The 22,112-nt window shown below is 37.4% G+C and overlaps 1 protein-coding gene across 3 annotated transcripts; it reads left to right on the top strand.

Moving 5' to 3' along the window:
* Positions 1-360: 360 nt before the first annotated feature.
* On the top strand, positions 361-20,921 carry IFNGR1 (interferon gamma receptor 1). Of its 3 annotated transcripts, none has more exons than XM_017681302.3 (7): positions 361-587; positions 10,828-10,942; positions 11,652-11,818; positions 13,401-13,573; positions 15,429-15,618; positions 17,887-17,918; positions 19,461-20,921. In XM_017681302.3, exons 1-7 carry the CDS (start codon positions 503-505, stop codon positions 20,037-20,039), a joined length of 1,341 nt encoding a protein of 446 aa, XP_017536791.2. In that variant the 5' UTR covers positions 361-502; the 3' UTR covers positions 20,040-20,921. The 3 variants fall into 3 exon arrangements, with proteins under 3 accessions (XP_017536791.2, XP_017536790.2, XP_073075754.1); XM_017681301.3 differs by having other exon boundaries at positions 365-587; positions 17,887-18,014; XM_073219653.1 differs by lacking the exon at positions 361-587 and adding an exon at positions 7,496-7,516 and having other exon boundaries at positions 17,887-18,014.
* Positions 20,922-22,112: the final 1,191 nt, after the last annotated feature.

Raw genomic sequence — 22,112 nt, 5'->3', positions numbered from 1 at the left:
TATAGCAAAGTTCTGCCAGCCCTAGAACACTGCAAAAACAGAAAGAATAGCGGAAGGTGATTTCTCACAAACCTGGGAGCCCAGGTCACGACCACAGTCTTCGCGCCCGTAACTCCGAGCTTTACTAGCCAGCCTCCCCGCCCTTCTAGCCTAGTCCAGCCTCCCCGCCCTTCTAGCCTAGTCCAGCCTCCCAGCCCGCCCCCAGCTTCCCATTCCCTATCCGCCCCTCCATTTACATCCCTGTCGGCCGACCGTGCCTGGCATCCCGGCCCCAGTCCCGCCTCTCTGCTGTCGCCCCGCCTTCCGCCTGGCCCCGCCTCCCAGCTCGGCCCCGCCCTCCTCCCTGGTCTCCGGGGCACACAGTCCGCTCCCCACCTCGCTGTCCACGCCCCCGGGAGCTCTGGTCCGCAGTGGCGGAAGTGACGCCAGACCAGGCCAGAGGGCTTAGTCGGGGGACCCTCACAGTCGCTCGCGGCCGCACCCTTAATCAGTTCGGAGCACCATGGCGCCCCTCCTCTTCCTCGTCTTCATCTTGCAGGCCGGGAGCAAGGCTGAGATGAGCACCGCGGACCCGGAGCTGTCCTCGGGTACAGTCGCCTCAGAGCCGCGGCCGAGTGGGGCGGGAGGGGACGGAGGGAGGGAGAAAGCCGTTCCCAGGCGCGACCGCCGCGGACGCCGCGCGCCTGGTCCCCGACGCCCCGGGGAGCCGGGCTCAGCGCGGGCGGCCCCCGGGAAAGGCGACGCCGGGTCTCCGCCGTTGGCACACTTAAGTTCTCTTTTTCTGGCTTCTTCCGTGTTTGTCAGAAAAACAAAACATGCCTCTCAATTCTCCAGTTCTTTTAACTCCTTTTTAAATAAGTGAGCTACCTGGTCAGCGTTGTGCACTGTGGCTTATGACTTACATTATTCTTAGGTAGACCCCAAATCCTTAGTTCTTTCGCCAGCTAAGAATCATGAAGTGGCATTCCTTGGCCATCTTAGCTCTAAGTCTGGAAGTGGTGCACGGAGATTTGTCAGGCAGTAGGTCTCTTCACGTAGCTCAGTTCCTCTGAGCATTTTATTTCCGCTTGCTTATTGAGATCTCCTAGGAAACAAATGCTGAGAATACGTTTTTCTAAAGCTCGGTGCAGTGGTGATAAGGACCTCCAGTGAAATCCGTAAATCAGAAAGAAAAATGAATCTAAATTATCAGAAACCCCGTCAGTCTTGTCTCCCCACTGTCCTCAGTGAGCAGCTGCCTGGAAGGAGTCCGGGAGGCCACCCTCCTCCACCCTTGGTGAACACCGAATGAACCCCTGTATTAGGACTTCCTCTTTGACCTCTTCTTAGGTGTGCTCCATTCACATCCAGCTCTCTTTTGACATGTTCTTTTAAAGTCAATCAAGCAAACAAATACTTAGTCATTACTTGGGACGGACATTGTGCCAAGTGTTAGAAATACAAAAATGAGAATTACTGATATTCTGATTTCAAAGATCATGATGTATATAACTTAGTTGTTAAGTGCTAGATACTATTGTAAATTCTCGTAACATCTCATTTTCATAAAAACCAAATAAAGTAAGTGCTGTTGGTATCTCCTTTTATAAATGAGAAATATCTTCCCAATTTCTGCTGCTGAGTGGGGAGCTTGGTAGTTGGGCTCCAGAGTCCAAGTTCTTAATCACCCTGCCAACTGCCATTACCTAGGGCACATTCGTCATCCACAAGGGCAGTTGCATTACATTGTGATAAGAGCTTGGACATAACGCACAGGCAACGAGAATATGAGGTAGGGGTGCCTGGCTCTGATGAGGGGAGTCATGAAAATTTCAGAAAAGTTGACCCCAGATTTAGGATGGGAGGTGCAGAGAAATTTGTGTAGAGGAGAAGGTGTGAAACAGCATATTGAGTTAGTAGAATATTAAGTGTTTCATTGTAGAATATGAGTGTGATGATACAAGGGGAGATAGGATAGGTGGAGAGGTGGGAACCAATTAATGAAATGCCTTGTCAGGTGTAACAGCAAAGAATGGGAACACAACTTTGGCTAACTTAGGCAAAAAGAGGAATTGGCTCAGAGAATCCAAACAAGAGTTACAAAGATGACAATGCTGGCTGGGCCTCAGGAAGCTAAGCTAGGAACTCAAAATGCCAAGACTATTTCTTATTACTGGTTTTTGACAGTTTTCCTTACTTGACCGGAATCATGGATGTTGACAGCTTTTGAGTTCTGAAAAATCTTGCAGCTTTCTCCATAATAACAAAATCCCCTGGGTGGGTTCTGATTTGCCCAGCTTGGGTCAGGCACCTGTTCTCAAGGGAAGTGAACTGTTGCAGGTGGTAGGGGAGTTCCCAGAAGAGAAATAATGTTCCTGAAGGAAGTACAGTGCTGAGCCAACAAAATAATAGGCTCACTACACCTTGCTCAAGTCAGTGGGCAGCCATTGGATTTTTTTTTTAAATTAAAGCATCATTAATACACAATCCTACAAAGGTTTCACATGAACAACTTTATGGTTTCAACATTCACCGTATTATCAAGTCCTCACCCCCCCACTGCAGTCACTATCAGCTTGTAAGATAGGCTACAGTCACTACTTCTCCGTGCTTTACTGCCTTCCCTGAGACCTATCTATATTGTGATTGCTAATTATAGTGCCCCTTAATCCCCTTCTCCCTCCCTCCCCACCCACCTTCCCCAGCCCCTTCCCTTTGGTAACCACTAGTCCCTTCTTGGAGTCTACTTCTGTTTTGTTCCTTCAGTTTTGCTTTGTTGTTATACTCCACAAATGAGGGAAATGATTTGGTACTTGTCTTTCTCTGCCTGGCTTATTTCACTGAGCATAATACCCTCTAGATCCATCTGTGTTGTTGCAGATGGTAGGATTTCTTTTCTTCTTATGGCTGAATAATATTCCATTGTGTATATGTACCACATCTTCTTTATCCATTCACCTACTGATGGACACTTAACGTTTCTTCCATATCGTGGCTACTGTAAATAGTGCTGCGATAAACATTGGGGTGCATATGTCTCTCTGAATCAGGGATGTTGTTTTCTTTGGGTAATTTACTGGGAGTGAAATTACTGGTCAAATGGTATTTAAATTGTTAGTTTTTTGAGGAACCTCCATATTGCTTTTCACAATGGTTGAACTAATTTACACTTCCACCAACAGTTTAGGAGGTTCCCCTTTCTCTGCATCCTCGCCAGCATTTGTTGTTTTTTTGTCTGTTGGATGTTGGCCCTCCTAACCAGTGTGAGGTGATATCTCATTGTGGTTTTAATTTGCATTTCCCTGATGATTAATAATGTGGAGCATCTTTTCATGAGCCTGTTGGCCATGAATTTCTTCTTTGGAGAAGTATCTGTTCAGATCCTTTGCCCATTTTTTAATCAGGTTGTTTGGTTTTTGAGTGTTGATACATGTGAGTTCGTTATGTATTTTGGATGTTAACCCCTTATCAGGTAAGTCGTTTATGAATATATTCTCCCATACTCTAGGATGCCTTTTTGTTCTGCTGCTGATGGCCTTTGCTCTACAAAAGCTTTTTTAGTTTGATGTAGTCCCATGTGTTCATTTTTGCCTTTGTTCCCTTGCCCAAGGAGATATATTCAGGGTAAACTTGCTCATGTTTATTACATTCAAGAGAGTTTTGCCTATGTTTTTTTCTATGAGTTTTATGGTTTTATGACTTACATTCAGGTCTTTGATCCATTTTGAGTTTACTTTTGTGTATGGGGTTAGACAATAATCCAGTTTCATTCTCTCTTGCATGTAGCTGTCTAGTTTTCCCAACACCAGCTGTTGAAGAGGCTGTTATTTCCCCATTGTATGTCCATGGCTTCTTTATCATATATTAATTGGCCATATATGTGTGGGTTTATATCTGGGCTCTCTAATCTGTTGATCTATGAGCCTGTTCCTGTGCCAGTAACAAATTGTTTTGATTACTATGGCTTTCTAGTAGACCTTGAAGTTAGGGAGCATAATCCCCCAGCTTTGTTCTTCCTTCTCAGGATTGCTTTGGCTATTTGGGGTCTTTTGTGGTTTCATAAGAGTTTTGGAACTATTCTAGTTCATTAAAGAATGCTGTTGGTATTTTGATAGGGATTGCATTGAATCTATAGATTGCTTTAGGGAGGATGGCCACTTTGATAATATTGATTCTTCTTATTCGTGAGCACAGGATATTTTTCATTTATTGGTGTCTTCTTTAATTTCTCTCGTGAGTGTCTTGTAGTTTTCAGAGTATAGGTCTTTCACCTCCTTGGTTAGGTTTATTACTAGGTATTTTATTCTTTTTGATGCAATTGTAAATGGAGTTGTTTTCCTGATTTCTCTTTCCGCCAGTTCATTGTTAGTATATAGTAATGCAACAGATTTGTGTGTATTAATTTCATATGCTGCAACTTTGCTGAATTCAGATATTCTAGTAGATTTTAGGTGGATTCTTTAGGGTTTCCTATGTACAGTATCATGTCATTTGCAAACAGTGACAGTTTACCTTTTTCTTACCAATCTGAATGCCTTTTATTTCTTGTGTTGTCTGATTGCTGTGGCTAGAACCTCCAGCACTATGTTGAATAAAAGTGGGGAGAGTGGGCATTCTTGTCTTGTTCCGATCTTAGAGGAAAATCTTTCAGCTTTTCACTGTTAAGTATGATGTTGGCTGTAGGTTTGTTGAGTATGGCCTTTATATGTTGAGGTACTTACCTTCTATACCCATTTTGTTGAGAGTTTTTAGCATGAATGGATGTTGTATTTTGTCAAATGCTTTTTCAGCATCTATTGAGATGATCATGTGATTTTTGTCCTTTTTTTGTTGATGTGGTGTATGATGTTGATTGATTTTTGAATATTGCACCCATCCTTGCATCCCTGGAATAAATCCACTTTATCATGATGGGTGATCTTTCTGATGTATTTTTGAATTTGGTTTGCTAATATTTTGTTGAGGTTGTCTGCATCTATGTTCATCAGGGATATTGGTCTTTCATTTTCTTTTTTTTTTTCAGTGTCTTTGCCTGGTTTTGTTATTAGACTGATGCTGGCATCATAGAATGAGTTTGGCAGTACTCCCTCCACTTCTAGTTTTTGGAAAACTTTAAGGAGGATGGGTATTAGCTCTTCTTTAAATGTTTGATAAAATTCAGCTGTGAAGCCATTTGGTACAGGGATTTGTTCTTAGGTAGTTTTTTGGTTACCAGTTTAATTAGTCTGTTCAGATTTTCTGTTTCTTCCTGGGTCAGGCTTGGAAAGTAGTATTTTTCTAGAAAGTTGTCCATTTCTTCTAGGTTATTCAGTTTGTTAGCATGTAATTTTTCATAGTATTCTCTACTAATTCTTTATATTTCTGTGATGTCCATAGTGATTTTTCCTTTTTCATTTCTGAGTCTGTTTATGTGTCTGTTTACTCTCTCTTTGTTCTTGATAAGTCTGGCTAGGGGTTTATTTTGTTTATTTTCTCAAGTAACCAGCCCCTGATTTCATTGATTCTATTTCTTATTCTTCTCAATTTTATTTATTTCTGCTCTGATCTTTATTATGTCCCTCCTTCTACCTACTTTGGGCCTCATTTGTTCTTTTCATAGTTTAATTAATTGTGAGTTTAGGCGGTTTATGTAGGATTCTTCTTGATTCTTGAGGTAAGCCTGTATTGCTGTATGCTTTCCTCTCAGACCTGCCTTTTCTGCATCCTATAGGGTTTGGGTTGTTGAGATGTTGTTTTATTTGTCTACATGTTACATTTCTTGAACAAGGTATTAATAGTAATTTTCTTCCTCATTTTATTCTGACTCATGATTCATATAGACTTTGAAAGGTCTACATTTGGTTCTATATAAAAGAAAACCTAAACAATTGAAGAGAATAATAATCTTTTTAAAGAGCTATAAGATTTGGCAGCACATAGCAATGATGTACTTATTTTATGAATTAGATGAATAATTAATGGTTCCATTTGAATTGGACAAAGAATCAGAATTAAAAGAATTATTGACAAGAAGGAATTAGTTTACTTGTAATTTTCTTATTAGGGGTGTGTATTTTAGATTATTTTGTGTACATAGTAGTGTGTAAGTGTACGTAGTACATTTAGATAGATAGTAATCAAAATGCTAGGTATACATTTCAGTCATGTTCTTTCCAAGAAATGATTTATATATTTAATACATTGTTCAGATTTTGCAGTGGCCATCATATAATTGTGATAGTATATAATACGTCAGGCAAAATTATTTGATGCAGAAACTCTGAAATCAGCAGAAACAATTGTCTTGAGTTCCTATTTATATATGGAAGTTTTTTCCCTTATTTTGTTAAACTGTCACAAAAATGACACACTTAGGCAGCTTTTCTTAATTATAACCAATAAAACTTTACAGGTTGTTGGATCTCTAAATAGCTTCTCTAAGCCTTTGTTGTTATGGCAAAAATATTTATAATAATATTACGTCCCTTGGGATTGTTGTGGTGCTTAATCAAGATAATCAATTATAAAGTTGGGCCCACTGCTTGTCCTAAATGTTTAATTAAACAAATGTTTAGTATATGGTAGTGATTATCATTCAGTTTTGACATACATTTTTAAATATTAAATTGGTTTTTTTTGTATATGAGATTGTTATGGATTTTAGACAAATGAACTCAAACAGATCAGTATGACAAATTTAAAATCAGCACAGCAGCTAACTCATTCTTCGCTCTTTTTCCCATTTTTCATAGACGGGAAGGATTCTTATTTTTTTCAGTTCTTAAACTCTTTCTCAACTTAGAATGAATTAGTCCAAAAGTTTGAGAAATGACTGCTCTCAGGGACAAGATGGGTCTGGTCCAATTAAAGTTCATCAGCATGCCAAGCAAACCCAACTAGATGAAGTTGAATACACAAGAGAAAGAATAAAATCCTGCATTTCAGGTTATAAAAGTGGCTGGGTATGTTTATTGGGTAAGCCCGAACTTGGTGGTGGTTTGAGTGAAAAATCTGGGGGGATAGTTAATTATAAGTTCACTATTAGCCACTATTTGATATGCCCATCTCTTTATAAAAGGGAGGAAGAGAAATATTTCATTCACAGCTATTGGATTACTTCTGGGCTCTAAAATTTAAGAAAATGAGTGAGAAAACCAGGATAGGCCCTTAAGACACACAGGAAGAAGAGAAGACTGAGGGGACTCTGGGGGCCTTGACCCAGTCAAGAAGCTATGGCATAGAAGGTGAAGGGTACCTGATACTCTCACTCAGACCCTTAGTTCTGAAACTCTTCCTGGAGGTACAAGAAAATAATAGAAGAAGTATAAAATGGACTGTTTTTCATTTGTTTCATAAAGTGATGGATATGATTCCTTTCAAAGCCCCAGTATATTGAAATGTTTTAATTAAAACACTTTAATGAGCACTTGAAATATGTACAAGATTTCTCTAAATATTTTTATTCATCTTAAATCTAGAGGCTGCTGCTGCTTGCTAAGAAGAAAAGTTAGAAAGCATTAAGAAAAATCGGCATTTTAACAGCACTATAAAACCATAGGTAGTAACTCTTTAGCTAATTCCACATATATGTTTATTGATACAAGGTAATTGTATTATGATAGAAGTTTACTGTAAGCCTTAATCATTTTAATCTGAACACAGCAGTTTAACAGTTAAGTTACAAAATTCCGAAACTTAATGAAAAAACTTATGTCTGTTTATCACGTAATTTTGGCAAAGGTGACAGAGGCAGATGTTGAATAACACATGGCTTCTCTTCTGATATTAAAACCACAGGTTATATCTTTTGGTGTAAATATATAAAGTTTCTCTTTTAGTCCAGTGTTGATTTCCACCTCGTATAATCTATTAAAAACTCCTCCTACCACCTGTCTTGATTCCTTTGAAAACTGTGATTTATGTTTTTGTCCTATGTTAACCATGCCAAGCATTTACTTACATTATGGGAAACATCGTTTGATTCATATTAACAACTAATCTAATGCTGCACAAATCTAATGTTGTTTGTGGTTTTACAACATGATTCAGTAACCTCTTCTTAAATAGAAATGCACTTTATTTAATGCTCTAGTATATAGATTGACTTTTGTATGCCTTTTCCTCAAATACAGAAATTTCAGATTGAGTATATTCAGTTAAACAGTCATTCCTAGGGGGAATAATTTTTTAAAGTGGGCATCAAAGGAAGTAAAGAATTTGTCATTGGAAACTGGAGGAAGGAAAGTCCTTGTTATACAGCATCAGAAAGCTCAGCAGTGCCATGGCCTTTAGTCACACAGAAAGTAGGAAATGTTATCTGGTGAACTGCTTGACTTAAGCTAAGGAGGTTTCCAAGCAGTGTTGAAGGTTCCACGTGGTTTCTTCTTGCTTCTTATAGTAAAATGCAGGACTAGAGAGACTAATGAATGGCAGGCCTTTAAACAAAAAGAAACCAGGACCTAAGATTTGAAAATTCTCAGCTTCTGAAAAGGCAAAAAATACTAAAATTAAGAATTGACTTCTGGGGGAAGTTCAATTTGAGTTTTCTGTGCATCAGGTACCTCTCTTACCTGGTTGCAAAATTGTGTTTGTAGGTATGATTATTATTTGATATTAAGGTTGATTTGAACCAGGAGGTAGGGGTCAGTGCCTTTTATTTCCTCTTCAACCACAGATTGCAAGCTGTCGAGACTAAGTTGTTTCTAGAAGTTGTGGTGCAGACATGCCATAGAAAAGGAACCCTTTAAGGAACCTCAGTATACCCTGCTATGTATGGCCATGGGAGCTCTACCAAAACCAGAAGAGAAGAACCAGAGCTAAGTCTAGCAAGGCCAGGGCTTTCTGGCTCCCCTGTAAGGAAAACTCAGGGAACCAAAGATGATAGGCACCAACAGGCATCAGAAGTATTTCAAGAAGAGTAAGTAGGAAAATTGTAGGTGTCTGATCACTGGCTGCAGGAAGGACGTATTCTAAATACAAGGTATTTGAGTCTGAGACATCCTCCCAGCTTCATGTCTCAACCTTTTGGCATAAACTGTTCAACTGCTTTCATATGTAATATGAAGTTAGACATTTTGGCAGTAACTGAGGCTATTCATTGAGGGGGGGCCATGATAAATATATTGGCTTATCAAAAACCATTCTTGTTTTAGTTTATCCTCCTAAATACTAATTTTAAAAATACCCCAAATTATGAACCCATAAAGCAGAGTTTTCAGCATTGGCACTATTTACATTTGGACTGCCAAATCCTGGAGAGCTGTCTTGTGCAATATAGAATATTTAGCGTCTCTGGCCTCTAGATGCCAGTAGCGCCCCACCACTACCTCCCAGTTGTGATAATCCAGAATGTCTCCAGACAGTGCCCGATGTCCCCTGGGGGACAAAATCACCTCCTGTTGAGAACCACTGATATAAAGAAAAAAATGATCAGAAAAAGGGAAAACAATGGCAAGTAAAAATTTAGTTGTCCATAAGTCCATATTTTTTAACCTAAATAACTTGTGACCCATATTCTGCTTTGAAAAGATAATACCGGGTTTAAATAATTCAAAAAATTAAAGCAGGGTACCAGTTTGGGTTTAAATGATGAAATTTTTGTTTTGAGAAAAAGCATAATAGGTGTTCCTTCAACAATAAGTATCTTATGCATGTGAAATTAATGCCACATTTGACAGATGTAGACATCTGAAATAACTAGTGTATAGCCAGGGAAGAACCCAGATTTCTTAATGTCCAACCCAGGGAATATTTGTCTTATTTGAGCAGTTTACTTGATGTAAATCTAAGTAATCACCATTATCACCTGGGATCCTGTAAAAAATACATAGAACTTTGGCTCTCTCAGAATGTTTGAGGAGGAGGATAAGTTAGGTTTGGAAGCCACATGACCACATTGCCATTCATTCATTTATTTTAATTGTGTAAGTATATCATGTTTGGTGGAAAACTTTAGTAGGATTGAATAATCTTAAGTTTTGGGTCCTATTGCTAACTCTGTACCTTCACGTTCAAGCAAGAGAAGGAGGGGAGGGAGAGAGGAAAGAGGGCAGGAGAAAGGAGTAAAGAGACTGTGTGTGTGTGTGTGTGTGTGTGTGTGTGTGTGTCCAGTCTTCCAAGGGGTTGTGTGCAACAACTCTGTATACTCAACAGGGTAAAATGGCTACTTTTAATATCTAGATTATACTTTTGGTAATGTCTAAATACAAGATGGTAAAGTGACTCCTGCCTGTTCCCTTTATGACTCATGTCTTATTACCAAACATTTTCTGAAATGGTTTAAAAGAGCAAAGGCAAGAAGAAATACTGGATGTGTTTATAAAAAGCCCTGCACACCCCAAAAAGCAAAATGTTGATGAGACTGGAGTGGTTGCTGACTCCTCAGTCAGTCAAGAGACAGGAGAAAAGGTATTAAAGGTGTGTGGTGGTACTGGCTGTAGGGCTGAGCCTGGGTCGTATTTTAGAGTGAAACTGGCCCTCCTTGGTGTAGACAGTACTTCTCTAGATATTGAATACAATCTGTGGTTGTCAAATATAGAACATTCTAGTGATTAAACAAATTGAGGATTATTGTCACAACAGGTGGTGCATTTATTTATAAAAAGTCCTAACACATGGTAGGAATTTATTGCCTCATACTTTGTGTTTCCCCTATATCACAATTTTGTTTCAGTAATTTAAAATGAATCCAAGCTCTGCTGTACATTTTTCAATACAATTTTTAGAAATCTTTAAATAATTTTATTACCTATTCTGATGAATTCTACTTTTCTTCAGAATACATATTTGCTTAACATGGCTTCTTATAAGGTTTTCTAATGTTAATGCTAGTTTCTTACTATTGTCCATTTTATTTTTGGAATCTTACAGTGCCGAAACCAACCAGTGTTACAATTGAGGCCTACAACTTGAATGCCGTTCTGTTATGGGAATACCCACTCATGCCACTTGTGCCTGTGTTTACTGTACAGGTTAAGACCTACAGGTAAGTGTTACTCTTTTATCTTTTCTGTAACTCTGTGTTTCCTTCCATCATCTATCCTTCCCATGTGGCCACACGTCCTGAACTACCTGTAGACTTCCAGAAGTGCTAAGGGTGTGAATTAGTTCTTTTCACAATACTTCCTGCCTCTTTGTTCTTCCTGTCAAAATAAAAGTAAAGGAGTATCACTAACTTCCAGGATCTTAAGGCATGGCAAATAAAGCTTACAGTTCCATATTAAAAATAATGATGTCATCTTACTTCCTCTATAGTGTATGCATCATTAAATAGAAAGATAAAAACTTCAAAAATAAATTACTGCAGATACCAGGAGTCTGTATAAATGTGTTGGATTCTGTTATCAAGTAATGATTATCTATGTTAATGGAATCCAGAGCTGTTGAAAGAGTAGTTTTAAAATTTTCATGTGGAATGTGGTTTGTAGAGGTCTTATATTTTGAATTGAGCCTCTTTATTGTAAAGGAATTTGTAGTACTTCTAATCAAAGAGTAAGGGCATCCTATTTTCTAGCATCTCCATCCTATTCTTACTCAGCTCTACCAGCTCAACTCTGTACCTTCATGTTCTACTGTACATCAGAATAGGTAATAAATGAAAAGCTGTGAATGAAAAGCAAAGCACAGACAGAGATGTCTCAAGTTTATATATTAACAATAAGTTACCTGTTTTTCTTTTTTCCTCTTCATTTTAGAGATGCAGTATGGATTGATGCCTGCAATCAAACAATTCATCATTATTGTAATATCTCTTACATAATAAATGATCCATCAAGTCCTCTCTGGGCCAGAGTTAAAGCTAGGCTTGGACAAAAAGAATCAGCCTATGCTATGTCCAAAGAATTTATTTTGTGCCAACAAGGTGAGTAGAATGTATACACATTTAAATTTTAAATTTGAAAATACTTACAAGTACCTTCTGTATATATTTACTTGATTAGCAGTTGATAAAAATTATCACAATGTTCAAGAAACATTTGGGGGAACTTAGGGAGTCCGTATCCTGCCCTTCTTCCAAGCCCCACAAAGTGGGGCTGAGAGGCGCCGCTGCTTTGCCCCTTCTAAATCATTGCATATCTACTGCATACAAATACGGGTCCTTCTTGTCCAGCTGGACTCCGGACAGCCTTCCCTTCCTGGTCTTCTCTGTCATTCCTCTCTAAGTACATTCACTGAGGACTTGGAAGCTGCTTTCATTCCTCCTCTCCACCTTAAGTCCCCAAGGCCTCTGGAAATTTTATTTCCAACTAAATACCCTTAAAAAAATTATTAAACTACATTTGAAAATAAAAACCACCCTCGTGATTTTCAGCTCTGTGCTTCAGCCTCCCATTTCCCATAGTGTAGCTGATCTTTGTTTTCATGGCAGGCACCAGGATCTTCAGTGCCAGTCCCTCTCCTGACTGTCATCCTACCTTGTAGCTCTTGCACCCTCGCTCCTCGGTAGAAGAAGCCGTTAGTCATTTGACCCCTCTCTAGTCGTCTAGCCCTTCTCGCCTGCTAGCTCCACTCCCTTCGGCTTCTGTGCTTCATTACTTCAACGACTGCAGCGGTTCTGTTCCTGCTTTTCAGATTGTGGCTCCTTGGTGTCTTCCACAGGCCCTTCCTCTACTTGCCCTTGAATTAGTTGTATTCCCCAGAGTCCATGCCTTTGATCTGATAACTTTACCATTTACATGTCGAATTTTTCCCACACGCATTTACCAAGGGCATACTGTGTGCCAGAAAGTGTGCTGCACCCTTAGGCTGTATTGGTTCAGAAAAACAGACCTGCCTGGTACACAGTCAGTGTACCGTAAACATGTGAAGAATAGATCTGTGGTTTACCAACAAAGTCCCAAACATAAAACACACATACTAAATATTTGTCGAATGAATACCTAATTTTGACGTTACAATGAAATACTTACAAGTACCTTCTGTATATGTTTACTTTATTAGCAGTTGCTAAAATAAAAATTGGATGTATTTAGCAGCCTTATAGAGCCTTCATGCCAACCATCTATAGGTGTTGGAGATGCAAAGACTTTTTTGGTGAAGGTTGAGAGATAACTGAAATTTCTTTTCTAAAATGCTCTTTAGGAAACAAGTTTTTAAAATCTATAGAACCAAAGATAAAGGAAAAATAATAGAGCTTCTATTACATCATAGGTTTTACCAAGATTCATGACCCAACTATTTTTCTTCAGGACTAGGGGTGGACTTAAACTGTTGAAGAGGAGTCTAGATTAGATATGAGTATTTCTTGCTTGTGATATTAAACATTTCTTTACTAAGGACACTTAGGATGTCTTCTGGATCTTTGTGGAACAGTTTAAGTGTAGTCCTGCTTCGCAACATTGAAGGAGTAGGTGGGTAGATTGATTGGGCAGCTTATGTGATGCGCTGTGTCGGTCCCATGCCAGACCCAATGCCACTTCTCTTCTGTCCCTCTTTTCCCCCAGGGAGGATTGGACCACCGAAACTGGGTATCAGAAAGAAGCAAGACCAGATCATTATTGACATATTTCATCCTTTAGCTGTTATAAATGGAAAAGAACCAGAAGCCATATATGATGAAGAAAATAATTGTCACATGTTCATGTACAATGTATATGTGAGGATAAATGGAAGTGACGTATGTATTTCTATTTCTTTTTTTTTCAAAACAGAAATTTTTCTGTTGCTAGCCTAAGTTTATCTATCAAGTGTAATGAAAGTAGAGTGCTTATGAACATATTAAGGCAAGACTCATGAATCATAGGTTTTTGGATAGAAAAAAAAACATTTGAGTGCTGAAGGACTTGGTATTGAAGTTAATCACTAACCATGGTCAGGTGAATACACTGAAGTTTTCTCTTTGCCTCCTTAAATGGCATGTTCCTAATCTAGGATTTTAACCTGTATGTTGCCATTTCTCCACCGGTAAGATGAGAATAATTTTAATCTTTTGTTCCACATTGGTAGTGATGTAAAATAAAATCAAGCTATAATTGGAATCACTGTTTTTGAAAGAAAAAGCTAACCTACTACCATGGGGATATACTGGTGTGCAGACCACACTTTGATTAGAATTACTCTATTCCATCCATTTTCCACAGTGCTGCCATTCCTTAAATTTAACAAGATTTATCAAGTACATGCTCATGCCTTTTAGACACCAGGAGATCCAGTGAATGATATAGACAGAATCTCAACAATAAATGCTATGGAGAAAAATGAAGCAGGGAAGGAGGGGCAGTGGGTTTGGAGGCAGTAGTGATTTTCAGTAGGGTGGTCAGAGCAGGCCTCACTGGGGAGGTGTTACAGAGCCAGGGCTGCAGGAGGTTAGGACGTGAGCTCCATGGTTGTATATGGGGAGGGTTTTTCAGGCCAAGAGCCTGTCAAAAGCACACTGGGCACATGAAATGATCCATGAGGCTGGGCAGAGTGACAGCTGAGGTCAGAGGTCACTGGGGCCACATCTCTTAGGATGTTGGAGCGATTTGACCTGTTATGAGTGAGGTGTTGCACCTCTGGAAGATTTAAGCAAAAGAGTTACACCTGATTTAGGTTCTAAAGCACCACTTTGGCTGCTTAACAGAGTTGTCTTTCTAAAGTGCAAATCTAACCGTACTTCACCGCCTAAAACCCTTTAATAAGTCCCATCAGCTACAAAATAATATCTAAATTCTCTTTAATGGCATGGCCTACAAGGCCTGCATGACTTGTCCTCTTGAGGCCCTCTCATCTACCTGTCTCCCATTCCCTCCAACCTCATTTTCATTGGCTCTTTGGTGAACCGCTTGTTCTTAGTTCCCTGCAAGTACAGTGCTCTTTCACAAAATGCCTTTATCCACAGTGGTAAATTTCTACTCAAGCTTCAGTGTTCAACTGGCATTGTCATCTCCCCTTTGAATTCTTCCCTAACGCAATAGACGAATCCTCCTCTACTGTCCGGCTAGTCCTAGTTCCACAGAGGCATCCATCCTCTTGCAGTTCCTCCTTTACCTCCCTTCTGCCCTCTACAGGCAGCACTGTCTGACCCTGGTGTCTTCAGGCCCTGGCACAGGTGACTCATGCCCTTTGGTTGAATGAATGGTAAACTCCCAGAAACTGTCTCATCCCTTCTGGAGGCCACTGCTAAGAGAGCCTACAGTCTCTGCATGACGTCTTTACTATTCTTCCTCTGAGATGCTTTTATCTCTCAGCAGCTAAGTTTCTAGAACATTTGTTGGAGCAACTAACAATGAACATCCGTGCTACTGGAGTTTTAAATTTATAAGCCCTTTAAAGAACATTTTAGTGGATATCTGTCATTTTAATGGATATAGATGTATCATGCTATGTTGAAGTAACAAATTGACTTATTTGATAGCAACACTGTTTTCAGACATGTTTGACTTCATTGCATACAGGTTTTCTTCAATGTTTGACCTGGATAAATATGGTGATGTGTGTGTGTATGTACATAGATTCAAAGGAGCCATGCACTTTGTATTTTTTCCATACAGACCACAGATAGAACGTACATACAGAAGGAAGATGATTGCAATGAGACTCAGTGCCACTTGAGTATCCCAGTGTCCTCACTGAATTCTAAGTACTGTATTTCAGCAGAAGGAGTCTCAGATATATGGGCTGTCACAACTGAAAAGTCCAAAGAAATCTGTGTTACCATCATTGATGAAAACAGAATAGAAGGTAAGTTCTTGCCATTTTTTTCCTAAATATAGGGAGTGATAACTAAAAGTAATGTGAAAAGAGGCAATTTCAGTAAATCTCTGCTCTTGCAAAAACATTTCAAAGGTGATTCCATTCTTCAGAGAAGTTCAAAATTAGAACTAAATCGATTTCAGGCATGAAAGATATAAAACAACCAATTTGGAAAGCCATGCAATGATTTTTGACCTGGGAAGGAAAAATATATAACAAACAGATAAAACTCAGTGCATAAGTGTCTGTTTCATGATTATGCAGAATAATATGTCAGTTTATTACTTCAGCATTGCAAGATGTTATATGTCCATTAACATGTTCTTTATGGGGATGATAAGTTTAAAACTGAATAGCAGGAATATTCATTAACATGTGTGACCTGTGAACCAGGCAAGCACTAGAAATTACTATCCAAAAAGAAATATAGATAGGCTTAAATCATGTGTTATGTGTCATTTTTATAACATTTAAAAATAATTATTTAATCAACTTTTCTTCGGGAGGTGGGAGACATATAATAGAACTTTGGAACTTCAGTTCTCAAGTGCAAGTACTTTAACAAAAATTTGGGCCTTTCCTTGCAGTTATGAAATTGAAATGCTCTTTATAGATAATTTATAAAATGTAAAAAGCCAGAAGAAAACAGAATTATCTGTAATTCTATCCTCCAAAGAAATACTCTAAAGAATGTTACAGTTTGGTGTTTTTTTTTCCTATACTCTTTCTCCCTTTTTCTACATATCTATAATTATATTATATAGTATATATAATTTATAATTTTATGTACTGCTTTAAACACATATTACAACTTTTTTCCATTTTATTTCATATACTTTATTAATATAATTTTTAATGTCTATAGACTATTTTATCATATAGATTGCATTCTATTTAATGTTCCCCAAGTTTTAGACTTTTAGATTATTTAATGGATTTTCTTTACAATAAATCATGCTTTGGTGACTGTCTGTGTATCTGTATATTTTCCGATAGTTAGGATGTTTTTAGAATATACTTACTAATTTAAAAAATGTAAAAATATTTTATGATACAGTGTCATTTGGAAGAATGGAAATCTAGGCTGAATCAGACTTAACACTTAAAATTTAATACTAGTATCTTTTAGGCCATTATGTGAGGGTTTTAAATAAGTGACTTAAAATAGTGCATTGTATTTTATGCCAACTTGCATTATGCTATTTTGAAAAATAAAATCCAAATTAATGCACAAAATTAATGTCCAGATTAATTTTTTTGAAAAACAAGAGCCTGATCTATAAAGTAGGCTGATATTGTGGCCACGTGGTGGCACCACAGGGGCTCATAAGCACATTCCCTGCCTGTCGTTCTGGTGCTTCTGAACACAGTACTAGCATTAGTTATTTAGTTATTTTATTTTTTACTGTTGTAATAATTTAATTTCTTCACATACTGTAACAGGTGTAGTAACTTCCAGAGTTACTATTCCAAAAAAATTTACGTTGGAGTAGATATTAAAGGTAATAAAATACCAGGAAAGAGGCTAAATGCCACCACAGTATGTGGAATAGTGTTAATTTGGAAAAGAGGACTATGAAAAAAATATTGACAAGCAAGGTTGTAAAAATACAAAGCAGCATTAGAACAAAACAAATAATGGTGATTTTAGATATATGTGCTCTAAAACAAATCTTTCCTGTTTTATATTATTCTTTTATATCTGGTTTGCATTCAAGGGGACTACATTCTTTTGCAATGTATGTATATGTGTTTGGACATCTGTGTATCTTTCTAAGTATTTGCAATCTTGAAATACATCTAATAATTAGGAGTAGGACTCAACTGTTTTAGGAGTTACAGGTATTGCCAGAATTTATTTCTAAAGAGATGTATTTTAAATTTTTTCTTTTGCCTTTTTAATAGAGAAAAGTGTTATCTATAGAAGCATCTTATATTTGGGGCTTTAAAAAAATTGTTAAGGAAAAGCAATTTTAGTCTTATGTCATGGCAATATAGCTACAGAAAGCTTAGCATTATAGAGCTTGGAAGAATCATATTGAGAGTGAGGATAGGTGCCTAAGTTTTACTCATCTCACCTGACTTCCGTGTCAGTGTTCTTTAAAATTCTGACCATGTTAATTGCCTCAAATTAATAATATAATTAAATAATTATAATTAAAGATTAATACCAAAACTTTATAACTATTTGATGGATATAGCAATAGTCCATGTTCCATGTTAATTCTAATTTCTGATTTTTTTCTCTTTTCTTAGATTCTATTTGGATTCCAGTTGTTGCTGCTCTGGTACTCTTTCTAGTACTTACCCTGCCATTTGTATATTGTCTCATTAAGAAGATCAATCCATTTAGTAGAGGAAGCATCATGTTACCCAAGTCCTTGGTAACATTTAAATATTTTCCTTTAATAATATACGTTAAAATTTTCCTTTGAACCTTTTGGTAGCTTCTTACACACCTTTTTAAAGTAGAATGATGTTCAGTAGCACATCACCTCTCATAAATCATTCAATCCACCACACATCCAAAACCACATAAATTTTTGCTTTACACCAGGTACGTTTTTTATGCGCAGAGCAAAAGCACAGTTAGATAAGTCTGTTATGGAACTTAAAAGTCTAGAGAGAGAAAAATCCAAATATTCAGTGCATGAAAACCGTGTGATAGGCTCACAGATAGGCAACAAGGACTTGGTCCACTTTTGGTGGGGTGCGGTTAGTTGTGGCTTTTCCAGAGATGGTGATGCCTGAGCACTTTTAAGGGACAGAGAGGCATTTAATCCAAGTTCTAAAGGACATAACATGTTAAGAAAGCATAGCTTCTAAAAATCTCTGCACACAGAAACATTTCATTACAGTTGGAGTATAGAAGGAAAGGTGGCCAAAAGGAGGCTAAACTAGAAGTTTGACATCTTAATTGTCTAACATTTCATTGTATCATTGAAAGAATTTTAAAGGTAACAGAATGGTAACTGTTTGAAACAAATGTGACAGGAATAATGACTGTGACATGCAAAGGGCACATTTAAATGTGTTAGGAAAACACTCCTTTTAAGAAAAGTGAACAAGCACTGTGAGCAATCAGTAGAGCATTCATGTATGAATAACTATTATCCTTACCAGTAATTAAGTACAAAGCAACCTTGCAGAATGCCATTTACACCCACCAGAGAAGGAAAATTAAACCTGAATATCCAGTAGTACCCGTAGCAGTAATAAAACTGGTCAGTACTCATAGAAGTAATGCAGCCTTGCCAGGAAGATGAGCATACAGTAGGTACAGAGTGTTGTAATGCCATAAGCATGCCATACCCTTTGACTTTGTAACTCCAGTCTTAAGAATTTATTCTAAGAAAATAATTTCATAAGTAAGACATGAGAGAATACTCACTTCAGCCTGTTCTGTAAATGGGAAAAATTGGAAACACTTTAGCATCTCCTATTAAAGGAATTATTTAATTGGTATAAAGAAGTTATATGAGCCAATGAAAATTATAATAAAAAATAAAAAGGCAAATGGTGAAACTGTTACATAAACAAGTGCACTCCCATTACAAATGTAGCTAATGTGCATACATGTGGAAGGTCATGCCAAAAAGCATATATTGGTGAGATAGGGTCTGACTTAAAAAATCCTAAAAACTTATTTTTAATCTTAGTACAGTATATTTCATTAACAAGAAAAGGTAACCACTAGATGCTATTATACTGTTACCCTAAATATGCTATGTAGTGGTATACTTAGTTGTCCATGTACTTAAGACTTTTTTTTGAGGATAGGCACTTAAGTTTAATATATTATTTTTAATTATTGATTTCTTTTCCCTTAGCTATCTGTGGTAAAAAATGCCTCATCAGAGACAAAATCTGAATCAAAATACATATCACCCATTACCTACCAACCAATTGTCCCAGAAAATGAGAAGGTGATCTGGGAAGAGCAGTTGTCTGCCGCAACAATTTCAGGTGTGCACACTGAGGACAATCCAGGAGAAGGAGAACACACAGAAGAACTTTCTAGTGAGACAGAAGTGGTGACCACTGAAGAAAATACCTCAGACATGTCAGCCTCTGGGAGCCCTCTGCCCCCAGAAATGAGAGAGGATTGTACCCATTCCAGTAGCGACCAGTCTGAGCCCTGCAGCACTGCTGTAAATGCGTATCACTCCAGAAATGGTTCTGATAGTGGCCTTGTGGAATCGGACAGCTTCTTATCTGACTCAGAAGTTTCCTCAAGTAATAAAACTGAAATAAAGACAGAAGGCCAAGAGTCCATAACACTGAGAAACACTACCACCTCCTTTGGTTATGATAAACCGCATGTTTTAGTGGATCTGCTGGTGGATGAAGGTGTTAAAGATACCTTGATTGGCTACAGACCTACAGCAGATTCCAAAGAGTTTTCATAAGACCATCCCAGGACAGAGCAGCTTACCCATGCAAGCAGTAGCCAGTCTGAGCCCTGCAGCATCGCTTTAAATGTGTAGCCCTGCAGCCCTGCAGCCCTGCAGCAATCAGGATGCACCAACTTTGAAGGATCTGATTTTCCTGAACAGTTTCTCTGCTTTGGTATCATGAAAAGGGGATGGTGCCTAGAGACTGTAGCTTTGTTGATGTTACCCAAATAGAGCATCTTGATCTAGATAAAAATGTAAAGATCCTATTTGGGACTGTCTCATTTGGTATGAAGACTGCAAAGACTTAAAAAACACACAAAACAACTATTGTCACATATGACCCTTTCCATCTGGGTGGGTTAGCAGTAACAGTGAACATGCTCTAATAACTGCTTCTTGTGATAGAGGTAACAGAGGTGACACCCCAAGGCTCCTTCTGACCATTTCAAGACATATAAGGTGCATTTTCTGTCTCAGTATTTGTTTTTGGAAGATGGTATATAGACTATATATATACTATTTTTTTATTGAAATATAGTTTATAGTATCCTGGTTTCAGATGAACACCTTAGTACCTCGTCAGTATTCTACACTATCAAATGAACACCATGATAGGTATAGTTACATCTGTCACCGTACAAAGATACAATGTTATGAGCTATATTCTCCCTGCTATATTTCCATTCCCTGTGACAAAATTGTTTTATAATTTGAAGTTTGTAGTGTGTACAATTTTTAAACAGTTACTTTCAGAAGAAATTCTGGAAGCTTTTCAAAATTGCATTTAAAATCTATTCATAAATAGAGTTCATGAAGAACATGTAAATAGAAGTGTATATAATCTATATGGAACATTATGTTCAAAGATCTGTAAATAAAGTTTTTTAAAATTCATTTTTTGTATTTATTCAAGCATATAAGCAGTTAGTTAACTAGAATATTTTACTTGTTTCCATGAATTAATGCTATAGAATTATTTTCTCATTATTCATATCTATAAAATAGTCTTAAAAATTATCTAATCTTTAAAAATGGTCCTTTCATGTCTATATTTTAATATTTAGCACCCAGTGTGTAGAATACTGGTCTAAGTTGTTTGGGGAAAAAAGCAGATTTATCTGTAGAATATAACAACTAAGGAGTCTTCTGGCATAAAGATGGTGAAAACCATGAGTGTGGGTAAGGGAGCCCTGAGAAGCATGTAAAGAGAAAGTTCCAGCAAGAAGCCAAGAGCTAATATCCATACTACAGAAGGAGTTCGGAATTACTAAGAGGCTTGGAATTTTAAGATACATGAATTAATTGATGAAAGATGATTTTCAGTCAACTACATGAGTAAATTAACCATAGAAATAAGCCATGGAAGAATAACTCCTCATTTAAAAGTGCAAACTAAAATGAGATGTTCTTTTATTAGTGAGCAGAAAATAGTGAAATAAGACAATGTCTTGGAAATTGCTTTTTTAACTGATACAGGAGTATATACACATTCCATAAAAACACATATTCTTTACTTAATTTAAGCTCTTGTGGGAAAATTGTAAGACATCCATATAAAAAATCCACAAGACAAATGAAAAGTGTACTCAATTAGGATGGAAAAATATGAAAGTAATTGAAATAGCCATGTTGCTGCTCTCCAAAATTCTAATAATAGTTATTACTGCCAATTATGTTTTTTAGCCTAGCTAATTCTGATACAAGGCTTTTTAATTTCCATCAGTTCTACAGGTAAACCATTTTTATTTTCATTTGTATTTCATTAGTAATCAGTAAAATTGATCTTACTTAATATATTAGGTATTTATACTTATGACCTGACTAATTTTGTCCTCTATTTCCTGCTGGGCTGTTGATGTGCTTTTTTACAGATTTGTCTGCCATGAGTTATACATTTATTGTATAATTTCTTGCCATTTGACTAAGTCTCTCAGCATGTTTAAAATGCTTTTGAAGTCAGATTTATTCATCTTTTCCTTTTAATCTTAAAAAACCCTTTCCCAAGAAGATAGAAATTTTCACCCATGTTTTCTTATTTGTTTGGGTGTCATTGTTTATTTCATTTCTACACTGAATTCTTCTATC

Source organism: Manis javanica, chromosome 13 (assembly GCF_040802235.1).
Source record: "Manis javanica isolate MJ-LG chromosome 13, MJ_LKY, whole genome shotgun sequence".
Taxonomy (NCBI): Eukaryota; Metazoa; Chordata; class Mammalia; order Pholidota; family Manidae; genus Manis; species Manis javanica.
This window is presented reverse-complemented; position numbering and strand designations above follow the sequence as displayed.